The sequence below is a fragment of the Macrobrachium rosenbergii genome, chromosome 4, assembly GCF_040412425.1.
Source record: "Macrobrachium rosenbergii isolate ZJJX-2024 chromosome 4, ASM4041242v1, whole genome shotgun sequence".
NCBI classification, from domain to species: Eukaryota; Metazoa; Arthropoda; class Malacostraca; order Decapoda; family Palaemonidae; genus Macrobrachium; species Macrobrachium rosenbergii.
In genome coordinates, this window is record NC_089744.1 from 8,656,221 (window position 1) to 8,675,025 (window position 18,805).

Genomic DNA, 18,805 nt, shown 5'->3' on the forward strand with positions numbered 1-18,805 from the left:
AATCCACAGTTTTGTGTATGTACATATCTTTATATATTTATCCTTAAATATATGTACATATACATAACTGTGGATTTGTTTCTTCATTCATTTTATTTTTATTTATGGAAGTCTCCATTGAAAATTTGCAAATTTTTAAGAAGTCGACAACTGTAACACAACCCTTAATAAATGCTAGTTAGTTACAGTAACTGGCATTGGCAAGCAGCTGTTTCTCGATTTGATTATGTCAGTACAGCACTGTATTTGCTGTTGTTTATGCCAGTGTCTTGCATGCAGCAGTAAGTGGTTGTTAATTATAAGAAATATTAATGAACTCAGACAAGTCACAAGGTTGGTAAGTCTGATTTAATGTATGAAGATTTGCATTTAACCTTATGAGCTTTTGCTTCTAGGCCTACACTATTTATTATTTAAAAGCTAACTCAGATATAATATGCATTATCAATGGCATCTACTAAAACTAAGACAGGCATAGAAAGCCTGCCGGGTGTAACCTACTAAAAATATATCTCGCACTATACAAAATGATTATAATGAAATTATGTTTTTAGACAAAATTTTAATGATCGCATGATGCACAAGATCGAATGATACACGAGTATATACGCAAATTATGGATCTTTTGTATGCTGTATATTTGAGTTACACAGAATGTTTTCCCTGGAAATAAACTGTGCTTGTGTATTTACGGAGCAAAGTTCAGTTCCGAAATCCGAAAAAATCCAATAACTGAAACATGGTGCTGCCCTTGTAGCCGCTCAAGAACTAACAGCAGCTGATTCAAAAAGTCCCGGATCATTCATGGGAGTTACCAGATTTAAGAGGTTGGACTATATACATATTCTTCAGACATTAAGGAAAGTTATGAGATCAGCTGACATAAAACAAAGGAAAAAAAAAAGAACTTAGGTACTGGTTGTTGAAGTGCACCAAATTCAGCAACAACACACAACTTTAAAAATAAAGTGCTATTTTTAAATTAAAAAATAGCTCCTTCTGTACAACTAACAGACATTTGGAGAAGTTTTGAATAGGAATTGAAGCCTAGGGGGAGGAGGGCTACCTGCTGATGAAAGAGACCAACTTGCTGTTTCAATAGTGAAGCATTACTGTACTTGCAAAATGGAACTTGCAGAGTATGTGATAAGTTTTGGTGATGGGTTGATTACATTTTCCATTATGTATTCATTTTGATCGGTGGTTTATTTACCTTTAGATACATGATTTTGAGGTGGGGTCTCTATTGATTGATTGGTTAATTATTTGTCATGTTGAACTAATTTTGTTTGTTTCTTGATCAGTTGTTGCCTTTATGTATATTTTTTTTATTTTGATCTGACAGACGAGTTAATTTCATTATGGTCGATAGCATACTGTTTCTCATTTTTTAAAAGTTCTTTCTAATGGTCTTTTCATATCCTAACTTCAGAAACACTCTTTGTTGGTTTTCATCTATTTTTTTTTTTTTTTTTTTTTTTTGTGAGAGTACATCATACAGGCTTGGGCCTTTATTCTATATTCTTTTTGGACTGTATTTTCTTCATCTAAAATTTGTCTTGTGTGCTGTTTTTGTTCTAATTTATCTATTACAGTATATGATTATTTTGATTTTAGTTACCTTTTTGGATTATAGTACAGGTTGACCATCACTAATCCGGCATCATTGGGACCTGGAGGGTGCCGGATTAGCCATTTATTAGGCTAGAATACACGAAATCCAGTAGCTAAGCACCTCATCTTAGAATTAAAATATCCTATAAATCAGTACAAGTTGGTTAATAAAGAAAAGACAATTATCAAATACAGGTAGTGCTCGAGTTACGATAATTCGACTTACGATATTTTGAGTTTACGATTACGATGGGGTTAGCAATTAATATCGGTACGAAAATATTTTGGAAATATTTTTAGAATTCGCGCAGGCAGCAGGTACAATCAGGCAGCGAGAGAGACCAACTTACAATAGAATAACTTCTTTTCCTCCATCTCTTTATTCCATCTGCTAGTTAAAAAAGTAAAAGAGAATGATAAAAGTATTGTTAGTAACGTTATACTCTTGCGTAAATGCGTACAGCCATAAACAACCGAACAGGAAACTGTTGTTTTGCTAATAAGCGTATTGGATAACAACTGTTTTGCTTGTATTTCAACCATCGTACGATAATACACAATTACTGTCGTTATGTTACAAATGACGTTAAGTACTGTACAAGAGGACTGATATATTTTTTACACTATACCCTTATTCGCTTTGGAGAAAAGATCGGCGGGGAAATATACTGCTACAGTAACTTAAAGCTGTAAGTTGTAGCTGAAGCTGAGAAAACAATGTTCAAGCTGCTAATGACTATAAATTATCGTGCATCGGCAACATGGATGAAACTCGACCATAAATAACACTGGAGAGAATGTATTTTAATCAAAACTACTGGGCATGAAAGAATACAAATTACTACTGTTTTCACGCTGATAAAAGATAAGTACACAAAGCTAGTATTATGATGAAATCAAGACAAAATAGCGAGCGGAATCTTGATTTTTTTTTTTTACACAAAACAAACATGCCCCCAAACGGCCAGCCGCGATTCCCGCGAATGTCATATATTAACAAAAAAAATAGCTAAATTAATTTCACAACGAAACATATTTAAGTTATATTTCGACTTAAAAACACTTCGTATAATGAAAAATATCCGTGTCCCAAATAAATAAAGTATCCAAATTCATTTACGCTAACTAGAAGCAAGAAAAGCGCTTTGAACTTAGTTAAATGCGGCGAAATAAACACCCCGATATCGATTCCCAAAAATAAACATTGATCGCATTTTATAATACAAAAGCAATATGAGAATATACGCAATTGGAAACAATGTAGTGAAGCATAACTTTTTAAAAGATCCATGAAAAAGTTGCACATTCGTTATGTTGATGTTTGTATAATACTGTTAATATGTGAATAGAGTTCAGTATAATGTAGGCTAGGCTACCAGTTTGTTGATGCAGCACACTGCGCCACCAAATCGAAGCGGCCGGTGAGCGAGTTAGCGCAACAACCCGGGAAATTTGAAAATTAGTGCGGAAACATTGGGAATTACTCTAGCCGAAATTTTGCCGGATTAGTGATGGTCAACCTGTATTGTACATAGGCTTTTTGCTGGACTATTAAACCCTCCTCCTTTCAGTTCCAGTTTCATTTCTCTTATGAACATTCCCATGCTATCTTGTAGTTTTAATTGTGTATATATAATGTGCACAATCCTTAGATCTTGCATGCTGAGTCTAACCACAATGCAAGTTGGTTCACCACCATTCCATTTTGTTGTGTGATCTTTTGACCAACAGTTTGCAAATCAGGAATTTCCTTATATTTTTTGCAGTTTTTGCAATGTACAGAAGAATCACAAATACAAGTGATCCACTCAATGCTATAAGGCATTCAAGCCCTGTACTCAAAGTGCCCAGTTTAAATAAAGCATCTGAAATGGCAGTACATAAAAAATTATGTCAGCAACATTCAATTATCACCAGGATTGAATGGCCAACACAATTTCCAGAACTGAACCTAAGTGAACAACTTTGGAGATACACAAGCTGTAGATAAGATGGTAGTCACATCCCTTTGAAACTGATTTGGCATGCTAGATTGATAAAAGTGTTTCTTTGAGCTAACAGCCATGAAAACAGTATCACTGAAAAAAATGGAAGTTATACAAGGCAATTCTTACCTGTAACCAAACTTTGCATCTTCATTAGCCAATCTTCTAAATTCTTCATACATCTTGCGGTTAAAGTGCTCCCGCAAGAAGAAAGACCAAAACCGGTACAATGTATTCATTTCTGGACTTTGTCCTATACCCAACCTTTTACGCTCTGCAGGAGTATACAAGCAAGAAAAATTATGTTTTTAAACTACAGAATCAACTTCATAATAAAAGTAATTAAATAACTTACCTAGTTATTTACAAGGTACAAAATTCTGTTACTTCAATCTAGACAGTACTTTAAAGTTTAAAAATAAAGAAATAAGGATATTACTTAACATTAATAATGTTACCAAGTCAAACAAAAGTGCTTTATAAAAATGAAAAAGTGAAAAATAGCACCAGCGGTAGCTTTGATGCAGATATACAACAGAATTCAAAGCTTCTGACAATCATGAAAAGTGAATTCTTATTAAAATTAAATCCTCATAATCCTCAAAAACATTTTACTTCTGCTTTCCCCCTAAAGGGGGGTTACTTAACAAGAAATTGTCAGGCTGTTGGTTACTTAATTGTTCACTACTATTACTGCTGACTGTTTACATGGTTACTCCTTTCCTAAGATATTATGTCTATTTTCCTTCAGTTATCCATCGGTTTCAGAAATTGGTTTTCCTTGTTCAAGCACTAAATAGCAATTTGGGGCAGTCATAAGAACCACCTTTTGAAGCTACACTTGCTATCACTTTTTCTTGTTATTCCTTTTTTACTTAGCTTTCAATTATTAAACGTGACCATAAAAACATATTCATGCTTATCCATCGCTCTTGACATCCCAAAAATTATTACAATTACTGTTGCATAGCAACTCTTGATATGTTTTGTTCTTTATCCAAAAACACCATTGTTACAAATACTGGTCAGACACCCAATGTTTGTTACTAAACTATACCATAATTTCTAATATTAACAGCTTTGGGAGGCCTTCATAACTTACACTGTCAGTCTCAGATAAGCTGGAAAATTTTTCAAAAAAGTGGACAGTATATGATATCATGAACATAAGTCTGAGGCTGAGCTATATCTCACGTAATAAGTTTGTCTTGAATAAGCAATTTATCATTAATGGTAGTTTGACACTAATGGTCCAGGTATTTATTACATTACTCAGTTGCACAAGATTGGTGCCTACAACAAGGTCAGCTGTGGACTTCCTGTTACTGTTACCTGAATGAGAAAGAAATGGCAATGGGATCATGGTTGCCACAAACAAATCCCACTTGGAAGTCTACCTTAGTACTCATAATTAATTTCTTGTTAATTAAAGGTTTCTTAAAGGGTTTTGAATACCTTGTTTCTTTTAATGGAATTCCTGAAATTCATGTTCAACATTCTCACATTTGCATCAATACAAAAAATTGTTTTTGTACTGGATCATCCATTAGCTGATCATTAATCATGCCATGCTTCACTCATTAATAAAAACCCCTACCACTTTCCCAATAACATTTCTAATTACAGCCTTAGCAAAGAATTTCATAAAATAAAATGCCTGCATTTATAAACCTTGAGCTACATAAATAGATAAAAACTTAGTGGTAGTGTTGTTTATTTTATTCACCTCCCACCCAAACATTGCCTTACTAAAAATTCCTAGTCTCACATAAGGCTCTGACCACTAAATTGACATCAACTTTCCCTAAAAAGATAAGAAAAACTGAATATAGTGCAATGTACAGTATTTTTATTATTATGAATTACTATTACATAATTTAACCAAACCACTGAACCTATTCATTTACCTCTAACATGGCTGGTCCAGGTGGTTTGTGCAAAAATCATTGTGTGATATTTCACAACATAGAACCAGGCCCCAATTTTTGCCATACCTTTTGTAATTTTTCTTCCCCTTTTTTTTTCCATATTCCCAATGATGAAACTATACTGGAAGTCTGACACAAAAAGGGCAGAGTTCAGCTTTTGGCAAATTCAGGATGATAGCTGCTCATAAATTTCTTGCATTACAAAAATATGACTTGTTTATCTGCTCAATTTATGTTAGTCTCTCTCACTGAAACTACAGTATTCCTAAATTACAATTTAAATAAAATCGTACTCTGGCTGCTTGGCAGCCGTGTTCATGCACTCCTTCAGACTTTCTGTTCCAGTTAGTTTGCAGCCTCACCTTCTCTATGCCTAATTGCTGTCAGCAAAGCTAGTTACCCTAAATACTCCAGTTTTACCTCTTCCTTTTTTATTTCATGTATTATTGAAATGATCCTAAACTTTTTATTGAACTTCAAATACATTCACAGGTTTCAGTGCACTTTCTGAATTATTTGTGTTTCACTGCCTGGCTTATCCAAGTTAGCGAATACCTTTGTTGTGGTAAGCAACAGCATGGCTGTGCTTAAGTTACTCAATAAATCACAACTGTTGTATAAGTAACTTATCATGTAATTAATTAGCTATAGCTTTAACTTGCGCGGCAACCCTAAATTCAAAAATTGCAGTAGCGCTTCAATTGCATAGTGTAGGTTACAAGCCCCACCCACTGCACAGGTGTGTAGATAATGACTTCTGCAGTGGCGTCATTCTGCTTTTGCCACGCATACGAGCAATATTGTCGAGCTGCTGCAGTCCCGTTTCGCTGTGTGTGTGTGTGAAGTGTTCTCGCTGGAAGTAGGTGTGTTGCCTTTTCAAGCTGCTGCCTTGCTTTTGTCAGTTTAGCTTAGTATTTTGAATTAGTTATATCTGATTCAAGTGCTTCTAGTGTTTGCTACTGTAGCAAAGGCTCTTTAAGTCTAGGATGACTAAGTTTTGGTATGATGCACATACCATGTGCAATAATTGTAGAGGCCAGGTATGTTCTAGGGAGAATACTTGTGATGAGTGCAAGGGTTGGGATGAGAGAAAGTGGAAGGTTCTTGAATCTCACCTTAGTAAACTTGAAAAGAATAGGAAGAGGGATGCTGCCTCTAGGGCCGTGAGTAGGGCTTCTGTTATCCTAGATTCTTCCCCTAAGCCTAAGTCAAATCTTAAGTCTTGCTATCCCCCTACCCCAGGTAACACCTTTTCTCCTATTCCCAGGGCTGCTCCTGTCATTCCTCATACTCCTGTGCTTAGCTCTCATGATTCTGACACCGATGCCATTGCCAACCATGAATCCAAGTTCGATAAGAAGTTGAGACTAGTAGTGAGTTTAGTGTCTGAGATAGGGGCGTCCCTGAAAGTCCTAATGGACAAAGTGTTTTGCGAGAAAGTGTCTAGTGAAGTGCAAGTGGAAGAGGTGGCTCCTCGCCCGCCAGCTCTCCTAGATGAAGGTCACTGTCCCGCTCCCCTAACCCTGGGAGAAGACATAGCGGAGGTCTAAGGGAGGCTGGTGGGGTCTGCCCCTGGGTTGCCGCCCCCTCATTCGGGCCTACTGCAAAATCCCATGTTTCAACTGACAGCTGTTGAAAAGACATGTCTCTGGATGTACGTCTTTTGTCCTTCAGTTTGGATTCCAATTCCAATCACGGGAGAGGCACATGGACGACACCAGTCGGCCTTCTCTGCTGCCTATTAAGTGGTGCAAGGTGGCTTTCGGCAGCCCAAAGCCTTCTTGCAGTCACAATGTGGACCCCTCAGTCTTTGCCTTGGTCCGACTTCCTTCTCACCCATGGGATTCACCAGTAACATTCTCTCCTGATTCCATTTTTGTGGAGGACCTTTTTTTGATGTCAAGAGCACGAAGCACCACTCCAAGCGCCCGTTACCTAAGCTCCCATCTTGTCTCAAGCTCCCAGAACCAGCTTGCGCCCAGAGCACCCAGTGCCACCGTCCAAGCACCTGGTGCCGACTCTTCACCACTGGTCTACCTCTCTCAACTGCCAAGTGCCCACCTCAGATCTACGGTAGATGAGCCTTCCTTGGCACCCATCAGGCAACAGCTTTCTCAAATCACGAGCTTCCTCAAGAATGCTCCCACCTCTAAGCCTGCTCAAGATTTAGCCCTGTCTCCAATCTTGTCGGAGGATGATGAAATCAGCCAAGATTGCTCCTCCTTCAGCTTATGCAGCTCTCCTTCACTACTTGTTGGCAAGTTTTCTGTCTTTCTTCGTTTCCAGCTGCCCCAGCCTCGCCTGCTTCTTCCTTCTTGAGGAGCCTCCCAGAAGATAGCTCCAGGCTTCCCAAGATAGTTCTTTTCCCCCTCATCCAAGAAGGCTTTTAAAGAAGTCGAAGACTGGCTCTCTGCTAAGAGAGAGCAAGGCAAGGCTACTTTCACCCATCCTCCCTCTCGTCTGGTTTTGGGAGTCGCTGCCTCCTCCCAAGGGGACTTCTCTCGTCATTCGGCTTCCGGTTCCGCGAAGATTATGTTCTCTTCGGCTGAGGTGGACCAACTAGTTAAGAACCTCTTCAAGGTTTTCGAGGTGTTCAGCTTGCTAGACTGGATGGTAGGAGCCCTTGCAAAGATAGAAGGCTTAAAGGATTTGGACGACCACTTTGCAGTAGACTTGTTCAGTGTGCTGTTGTGCTTGGACAAAGCCATCAGGGATGGCTCTTCGTAACTCACGACCCTTTTCTCTTTCGGGGTTCTGAAGAAGAGAGAGCTTGGGTGCTCCTTCACCACCAGAGAAGTCACTCAGTCTCAGAGGTTGGTGTTGTCTCAGAGGTTGGTGTTGTTGTTTTTGGCCCTGGATCCACTCCACCTTTTCCCCTCAGTCGATCATGGAAGAGATCGCTTCAGATGTCCAGAGGAAGTCCACTCAAGACCTCTTAGCTCAGTCTTCCAAGTGCCCCAAGAGTTCTTCGTTATCGTCATTCTTTCCTAAGATGGTCTCTCCACTGCAACAGCATCCCTTTCGCGGAAACAAGCATAAGTTGCATCTAGATCCCTCTCCAACATCCGGTTCCCAACTAGAACCATCAAGAGCAGCTCTTCCAAAGCGTTGCCCAAGCAGTGAACAAGGAGTTCTTCATGCCCCAGTAGGAGTCAGACTTCATTTTTGGGAGAAGTGGGATCTCAGAGGGGGCAGACCAGTGGATCGTCAAGATTCTGAAGGAGGGCTACTAATCCCTTTCATGGAGAACCCTCTTTTGGTCACCTCTTCCCATTGCCTTGACGGCCTACTCAGCAGGCTCAGAAAAGCATTTGGCCCTTTTGAAGTAAGTTTTTTCTCTCCTTCTGAAGAGAGCCATACAAGAAGTTGAGGACATCCGCACAGAGGGCTTCTAAAGTAATCTGTTTGTAGTCCCCAAAACGTTGGGGGGTTGGAGACCAGTCGTAGACGTAAGCAGCTTCAATCACTTTGTAAGGAAGACAGAGTGGACTCCAGGTTCAGCCTCTCCATGGCTCCTCCAGTGTTTACTCGAGTCCTCTTCCCTCTCGCTAAATGGCTTCACCTCATCAGCATCAACATCAGCCTTTACCTGGATGACTGGCTTCTTCAATCCCCTTCGAAGGAGAAGTGCATGAAGGACCTACAGACCATTCTTCGCCTTAACTCAGGAACTAGGAATTCTTCTAAATTTTCAAAAGCCCCAGTTAGCCCCAACACAGGAGATTCTCTCTATTTGGGGATGATTCTCAATTATCGGACTTTTTGGGTTTTTCCATCCCCCATGAGAATCACCTGCTGCCTCCAGACAATCTGCAGTTTTCTTGACCTCTTGAGCTCGGCCCATCAATGGATGAGCCTACTAGGGACTCTCTTGTCCATCAAGACCTTCGCCAAGTTAGGCAGATTGCACGAGAGTCCTCCAATTCTACCTAAAAGCCAACTGGGACAGGAAAACCCAACCATACTCTGTTTCCCATCACTCAGGAAATAAAATCTGACCTCCAGTCGTGGGCTGGTGGCTGTCCGAAGGAAGGCTTTCTACTTATAAGCCTCAGATCCTGGCTGGGGAGCCCTTATAGGAAATAGGAAGTCTCCAGAACGTGGTCCCCCAGAAGAACGGAAACTTCATATCAACGTCAGGCAGTTATAGGCCATTCATCTAGGTCTTCAGTACTTCTCAACCATGACTTGCAACAAGAGAGTGGTAGTCCATGCGAAAAACGCCATTGCACCGTCATAAATCCGAAAACAGGGGGGCACTCATTCCTTTTCCCCTCTACCAGGCAGCAAAGTATCTTCTTTGGGCATAGCAAAATCAAGTGATGCTAGTCACTCGATTTATTCAAGGAAAACTAAACGTTCTGGTAGATGAACTGGGCCATTGGAGGAAGGTCCTTCCCACCTAGTGGACCCTGGATCACACGGTCTGCCTCGACCTTTGGAGACTGTGGGTCAAATCGACCTATATCTGTTTGCAACCTCAAGAAACAATCACCTTCCTCTCTTCTGCTCTCCAGCCCAGGATCCTCTGGCATGGGCCACAAATACCATGCTCCAAGACTGATCAGGCCTGGATCTGTATGCCTTCCCGCCCTTCAACATGGTGAGGGAAGTGCTGAACAAGTTCTTACTGCACCACAACATCTCGATTATCCTTGTAACTCTGTTCTGGCCCATGAAGGAATGGTTCCCGGACCTTCTACGTCTTCCTGAGGGTGCTTCCCCAAAGACAGTGGCTACTCAAACAATCTCACTTCAAGAGATACCACCAAAGGTTGTCCACTCTCGGGCTGACAGGCTTCAAACTGTCAGGAAACTCGTCAAGAACAGATGCGGAAGGTACTGCAAAGTGCAGACAACAATCTTCTTGCAATGTCTACCAATCAAAGTGCACAGTTTTTCGTCAATGGTTTGTCAGACATAACGTCTCGTCTTCTGAGACATCTTTGACCCAAACAGTGGACTTCCTCCTCTACCTGAGGACCTCTAGAGGTCTGTCCTCTTCCAGCATTCAAGGATACCGACCGTTGCTTTCCTTAGATTTTAAGCACAGCAGAGGTATGGACCTGTCATCAACCCAGGATCTTAATGACTTCATCAAGTCATTTGACACTCCTAACCAGAAGAAAGCCGATTTGGTTTCCTGGAACCTAGTCGTCATGCTAAAGTGCCTCACAGGCCCTCCTTTCGAACCCTCAGTTCCACTTCCCTCAAGAACCTCACTCTGAAGACGTTCTTCCTCATAGCTTTGGCAACTGCCAAGCATGTTAGTGAACTGCAAGCTATTGACAAGAGGGTAGGCTTCTACCAAGGAGATGCAGTGTGCTCTTTGACCCTAGGTTTCCTGGCCAAGAACGAGGATCTTTCCAAGCCCTGGCCTCGTTCCTTCCATATTAAGAGTTTAATGGAAATCCTGGGCCCGGAGGAAGAGGAAAGGGTTCTTTGCCCAGTCAGAGCCCTAAGGTGTTATCTGTGAAGGACTGAGATCAGAGGACCTTCTAGCAACCTCTGGTGTTCTGTCAAGACTCCTTCTCGCCCTCCTTCAAAGAATGCACTTCTTTCTTCCTAAGGGACCTGATCTCTGAGGCGCATTCTCGGATTCAGGAAGACACTTTGCCTGTGTTCAAAGTGAAAGCGAATGAAGTCCGAGCAGTCGCTACCTCTCTCACCTTCAAGCATATTAATTTATTCCTTTCATCCTTTCTTCAGTCGACCTTCTGGAGGTGCAACTCAATCTTCGTGTCTCACTACTTAGAAGAAATTGAAACGGTGTTTGAAAACTGCAGTACCCTCAGGCCATTATCAGTGGCTGGGATGGTATTGGGGGAAGAAGCATAGGAAGGATTCTTTCTTTCCTCTGTTTCTTTGGGGAGCCTGGGGGTATTTTGTACCTGGAGTGCCCACCAGTCTTAATGGATGAGTAATAGTTTTTTGTCATTGAGGGTGACAGTGTTGTCGGTTGTTTGATTTATTGGTACTGCGCCCAAGTCAAGGGCATTTTTTTTTTATGTACGTCTTGTCAGCAATCAGGCCTATCTTCCGCTGCAAGACTCCCACTGACATAGAGGCGACCCTCGGATCAGTATTCACCTGCAGTAGCTCTGTTACCAGGTAAGGAAATGACAAGCATTGTTTATTAGCTAGCCATCCTTTCTATTTCAAAGTCATTATCACACCTCGATGTTTTGGAGTAGAATATATGCATTCATCCCACCCACTATCAATGTGGGATTCATCTAAGTAATTACTTGTTAAGTTATTATATGAAAATTATATTTTTATATTAAAACTAAGTTTCATATATACTTACCAAGTAATTACAGAATCAGAGCCCTCCCTCCCTCCCCTCTCATGGACCTAAGGGCACAAGCAGAATGACGCCACCAGCATATGTCGTTATCCATGCACAAGTGCAGTGGGCGAGGCTTGTCACCTACACTATGCAACTGAAGCACTACTAAGATATTTTAATTTAGGGTTGCCACGCGAGTTAAAGCTATAGCTAAGTAATTACTTGCTAAGTATATATGAAACTTAATTTTATTATAAAAATATCATTTTTATAAAAATATTTATATGATTTTGCATGGAAGAAAATTATTCTTACCTCGTACAAAACCAACAAATATAGTGGACAATATTTTCTGCAGAACAGTGGCTAAGAGGGAAAGCACCGTAAGATTGGGTAAATTCGGACGCAGGGCGAGTTCGGATGTTTTTTAAAAAAATGTTATAGTAGAAGATATGTCATAAAAAAACAATGAATTAAAAATTGCTGGTTACGATCCTAATCCTATTATTTTCCTCTTTTTATTATGGCAATGTCTTTTCCTAATGTTAAGTTTATGTATGGAAAAAATATATTTGAACAGTATTACATTTTTTAATTTTTTAATATTGAAAAACTTCTCTGAGAAAAACAACCTAAAGCATGTAGAATGAATTGGGAAGTGTCATTTTGTTAAAAAAATAAGTAGACTGGACATGCAAACCATGAATTTGCATCAGCTGTATGTTAAGTATACTTAACTGGGCATTTAAATGATTCATAATTTTTTTCATTAAAAATAGGTTGAGTTCAGACAGGTATAAAAGGTGGTTTCAGTTCGGACAGATATAAAAGGTGGTTTGAGTTCAGACAGGAGCAAATAGCTCTGAATAAGTATTAATATGAACAAAATAAAATTGTTTAGTCTTATGGGAATTTTCTAATAAGTGATATATGTTAACATTTTTTTATTTATTTATTTTTACAGAGAGATACTGTATGTACATCTATGGCACTTCATTGAGTGTAAATCATTGTGAAATTTAAAGATGTCAAAATCACAAAAGACAATGAAAAGTGATAGTGGTATAGGTTCTTATATGAAAGTAAGGCCAGAGACAAAATTTCAGGAGGCGTGTGATGCCATTAGAAAGGGCGATCTCAGTGTGCGACAAGCGGCATTCCAGTATGGCTTCTCTAAGAGCACTCTACATGATGCTGTCACAAGAAAACACACAAAGAAATCTGGAGGACAAACTATATTAACAAATGAAGAAGAAGCCATCATAGTAGACCATTTACTTACTCTTTCACAGTGGGGCTTCCCTTTAGACATGTTTGAGTTGTGTGTACTAATCAAGATATATCTAGATAGGCGTGGTGTTACCACTGAAATAATAATTTCCTTGGTTGTGATTGGGCACATTCATTTTTGAAGCGTCACAAAAATGATCTGTCACAGCACATGAGCCAGAACATTAAAGTGGCCAGAGCAAAGGTCACTCCCAGTATCATTCGTTCATACTTTAGACATTTGGAAGCAACCACTGAAAATATACCTCCTGATAACATCATCAATTATGATGAACCAAATCTGTCAGATGACCCTGGAACGAAAAAAGTTATTGTTCGTAGAGGATGCAAATATCCTGAAAGGATAACGAATTCAACAGTCTTCAGTGTCACTAATGTTTGCTTGTACAGCACCTGGAAAAACGCTTCCTCCATAGGTAGTTTAAAAAGCCAGGCACCTCTAAGACTCGTGGACTGAAGGTGGACCTCCCAATACGAGATATAATCATACTGATAGTGGGTGGTTTGACAGTACAACGTTTGAGGATTGGTTTTTCAAAGTAATCCTCCCTTATGCAAGATCAAAAGAAGGAAAAAAGTTATCATAGGTGACAATCTTGCCAGTCATGTGAGTTTGGTTGTGGCGAGTGCTTGTGAGGATCACAATATTTCATTTGTTCTCCTCCCTCCAAATTTGACACACCTCACTAAACCCTTGGATGTGTTAGTATTTGGACCTATGAAGACACACTGGCAATCGCTATTAAGTGAATTCAAAGCAACTGCACTAGGTAGGTAATGTGCTGCCCTCCCTAAGACCGAATTCCCCAGGCAACTGGCTAAACTCATGGAGAAACTTTAGAAAAACCAAGCAAAAAATACACAAAGTGGGTTCCGAAAATGTGGGCTATATCCCTTGAGTGCGGAAGAGGTACTGTCTTGCCTCCCAGAAGTAGACAGGATAAGTGCTATCAGTACTGGTGCAAATACAGCTAATGAGCATGAAGATTCAGCAGGTCATGCAACTACAGTGAAAAGGCTCCCTCAAGCTGAACCCAACACCAGTGAGGCAAGTGGTGCCAGTACTAGTGCTAATTCAGAGGTGGTACCAGTATGTTCTGCTCTTGATGCATCCTTGGTTAACATGCTTTCAAATTATAGGTATGGTCTTTCTACTTCAACACCTGCTCGTGGTAAAAAAAAAAAAAAAGAAGCTGTCAGTTCCCCCTGGAAAAAGTGTGACACGTAAAAGACTTGGTCAGCATAGCAATTAAGTGACAGTAGTGATAGTGGCAATATTGATGATGTTATTTTGAATGATTCAAGCCCTGAACCTGAACCTATAATACTCAAACATAACAAAAATAAAAAGTTGAACACTGGTATACAGCAGAGAAAACCAGTTCCATTAACCCTGAGATCAACTGCAAAACAAGATGGGATGACACGCAAGATTGGCGAGAGAGAATTGACTGCACTAATAACTGATGAAGGAGACACTGACATAAGGCATGAAGATGAAGCTGATACAGATGTGATACTAGAAGATGAAGCAGATACTGATGTGATACGAGAAGATGAGGGAGACATCTCTCAGGAGGACTTTGAAGGAACAGAGGCCCAAGGACGGAGTGGAGATAAATCAAAACCAAAAAAGGTGACAATAATAATAAGGAATTTTTAACAGCAAGAGAAACCACAGGAAATGAAGAAGGCCAGAATCCTAAACTACATGAGTGTGTGGTAGTGCAGGTGTTTAGCAAACGCAAGAAGCATTACTCTATGTTGGTAATTACTGAGGTGATGCCGAATCTCACAGTCAGTTTTTGCAACATGTCAAAGGGACAAAAAATGTCTTTGTTAATTTAAATATACCAGATGATGAAAGCTCTGACATTGAACAGAGAGATATTGTGATGCATGTAAATGAACCCAAATTAGATAATAGAGAGTGAATGATATTTGATGTAGATGTCAATAACTGGCCAAAATAATGTATACTAGCACTCAGGAATGTCTTTCTATAGTTTTCCTTTTTTATCTACAATGAAAATTGTCTGTGATAAGCAAGATGCCCTTATTTTTTTTGGTATTAGTACTGTAGATAGTATATTTCAATGGCTGGTAGATAAGCATTCAGGAATTCGTCTTTCCAAAGAGAATTATTTTTTATATCTAGGAATTTGTCTCCAAAAGATTTATTTTTTATTTCCAACTTACTTGTCATATGCTGGTGACCTTTAACCTTTAATAAGCAAAATGCCTTTACTTTATTGTATTAGTGTTTTCTTTTATCTTCTTTCAGCATTGTCTGTGCTAATGAAACCATTTCTTGTCATTAAGTATTAGAATAGTGTCAGGGTGTTTATTAGTTATACTAAATGGAGATTTAGTTAATTTGTTTTGCCAAAGAAATAAGGAACAAGTCTGATAGTCTAGTATTATATTACTTTCATTTTTGAGCCATATTTTGCTGATCTAATTGTCATGTTAAATAAAGTATCCATAAAGGAATAAATATATTTTCTCATGTCAGTAATATCTCAAACGTTACGGCAATTTGGTCCAAATCAGCACCAAATTGCAGAGAATCTTTTTTTAAAACTTTAAAAGTGTCCGAATTCACAATAGCTGTGTCCGGAAAAAAGCAGAGGCATAGATGATTCATCTACAGCATATTTTAATGACTGTCCGAACTCTCCCCGTATGTGTCCGAACTCGCCCAAAATTAAAGTTGAATTTGGACACCAAATAATGTATTATTCACATAATGAAATTGCTTACAAATTTTTGTGTGTTATCATTTGAAAGTCTCATGGGCCAGCTATATATACAATACTTAATCTGCTCTAGATAAAAAAACAAGAGTTAGGTATAAGAAAAACATGAAAAAGCGTCCGAACTCGCCCAATCTTACAGTACAGCTCTTTTTCTTTGGGATTTACTGCATACTTCACAAATTAACATTGTGAAAATATTTGCTAAACAGATCCTTTTATGTATAATAACACTTAATAATCAAGTATTTCCACTGTTCTGGCTGATATGTTTGGCTCACAGGTGTTTTTCCTCAACAGAGATATTATCCTGGCTCTCATTGCCACCATTACCATAATATCTCAGCTACAGGTTTTTATTACAGAGTTAACTGCTTGGAGAATTGGGTAAGTGTTAAACAATTTGGCATCACAAATCTTATCCATTTTTTATTTTATCACAGAAGGCACACTTCCCATGATAGCCTGTTTGGCATATAAATACACTGGTACCTCAACTTAATGTACAGTTTTGGGTTCTGGCCACCTAATGAGTAACAAAATCCATTAAGTAAAGGTCCAAAACTCTGTAAAGTTAAGTATACCTTAGTTTTACCAGACCACTGAGCTGATTAACAGCTCTCCTAGGGCTGGCCCAAAGGATTATACTTATTTAATGGGGCCAAGAACCAATTGGTTACTTAGCAACATGACCTACAGCTTATTGTGGAATCCGAACCACATTATAGCGAGAAATGAATTTCTATCACCAAAAATAAATTCTTCTAACTCTTCATTAGCCGGCCAGAGAGTCGAACTCGGGCCTAATGAGTGCAAGGCCACAACTCTACCGACTCGCCCAAGGAAGAGCTGCCAAAACTCTGTAGCAAAGTATAGACTAGAGAACAAGCCAGAACTGTGTAATTCACTGTAAGTTTTGAGGAGGGTATCGTAAGCTGTCAAATTCAAAATTGAATTCAACATTACAGATGAGTATGAGGGTATGAGATATATATGAGAGCAAAATTTGTTATTTATCTCATATGGTACATAACAATTTGCAAAATCATTACACCATCTGAAATACCTCTGTACATTATTGATAACATATATATGCTTACACTTGTACTATATTGAAAATTACTAAATTTAAATAAATGTGTATGTTTAAAAGTTTGTTTTACCATTTTGTTCCTTATCTCAAGAAAATACTTTATAACATCTATATGTAAGCGATATGCACAATTAACGAAGAACGACAGTGCTTCAAATTGAAAATTCATTTTTAATATAAATTAGTATGTTATTCATTATTAAAATAAAATTTGGCAATCTTACACTAACTGGTCAAGTGAGTGGGAGAAAGGTACTTGGCAAGATATGATGGGTTAGTTAGCCTGGAATAAAAGAGGTCACGATTGCAAGGTTACACAGACAGGTAAGTATTGTTCACAATTGTTTCAGGATTATTAATTTAAGTAAGAAAGATTTTTATTTTCTCAGGCTCCAACATATCTTATAAGTAACAAAATCTAAATGGTAGAAGTCTGTGAAGATACAGTGCCAGAGTAGTAACCAATATTAACATGCATTTTCTCCATTCTCTATGAAGAAAAGTCAAGTAGAAATTGTTACCAATACTGTACATCCTAATACATTTGGCTTATTACAGTCTCTTATGAGATTTTTTTAACATGATCAATCATAAGTGGGTAAATAATAAGAAATATAAAGATACATACATACATAAATACATACATCCATATATACATAGTACAAATTTCTCTATGACTTACCTTTCAAACATCTAGCACGATACTTGTGGTACACCTGCTGTGTGAAACCATTCTCTTTAAGAAGAGAATGTGAGGGATGCTGGAAGGTTGGCAATGAACCTGGTAGAGATCCAACAGATCCAAAACTACTTGAGAGCTGGTTTTCACTGGGGCTGGCATTTAGGTCACTGTCATGGATAAAGTAGAGAGATATATCAAAGATGCAATGTGGCTTACACAATATCACCATGTGGTATTTCATAACAGGAAATCAAGCAACATTTTGAAAGTCAAACATTTTCATCATAACTCAAGATAAAACAGTTTAGAATATCATGAATAACTACACTGATATCACATACTGGTCAACCATCACTAATCTTGCATCACTGGGACCTGCAGGATGCCAGATGAGTGATTTTGCCAGATGACAGAGTGATTTGGTTAGAATACATTTAACCTAACAGTTAAAACTCCCCATCCTACCTTTAAAATACACCATAAATCAGTACAATTTAGTTAGTAAGGAAAAAAGAAATATTAAATAAAAATAAAGTGAAATTTTAATGAATCACAGGCAAAATAAATAGTATAGGTAGGCATCTAGTTATGATGGGGTTAGGTTCTTGCAAGGAAGTTGGAAGTCAAATTTTGAGGTAAATCGGTTTGCAAATCAGTCTACAGGTATATAGGCTACTCATGGCCTAACTCCTTTTACCTCTTGCTTACCATGGTTTTATCACCAAGAATGATTGCGTTCATTTGTTTTACTTAGAATTAAGTAAATTTGCCTTTTTACACTGTGTTACCTTACCATGAATTATACTTAGCAAGCATTGCGTCATGTATATTGTGCTGCAGACTAGACTCTTAGTGTGTTGTTTTTAAGAAAAGTATTTAAAAGGGTATTATTAATCTTCTGTTTTATTGTAATCACTGATTTCCCATTTCGCCTTGTAATATCACAGAAACTTTGTTTATGTAACTCACCCTGTATTTACATCTATTGTATATGTCGCGATCTGTCAAGTATGGTGATATTTTATCCCATTTCTCTACTTATTTTTCAAATTCATCCACTGTTTTGTAACTCGCCCCACATTTACATCTATGTTTCAAATGCTTCGATAGTAAGCCAGTGGTGACCACACCCAAAAGAAAATCAGTTTAACCTTATTTCAGTTGA

General features: G+C 38.6%; 1 protein-coding gene across 15 annotated transcripts in view; it reads right to left on the bottom strand.

Moving 5' to 3' along the window:
* The window catches only part of larp (La related protein), a 172,527-nt gene that overhangs the window by 12,261 nt on the left and 141,461 nt on the right, over window positions 1-18,805 (bottom strand). For all 15 annotated transcript variants that reach the window (XM_067089811.1, XM_067089801.1, XM_067089791.1 and 12 more), the window contains 2 exons: window positions 17,641-17,807; window positions 3,729-3,873 (listed from right to left, as the gene is read on the bottom strand). In XM_067089811.1, coding sequence (XP_066945912.1) covers window positions 3,729-3,873; window positions 17,641-17,807 — 312 coding nt within the window. The remainder of the gene's footprint in view (window positions 1-3,728; window positions 3,874-17,640; window positions 17,808-18,805) is intronic.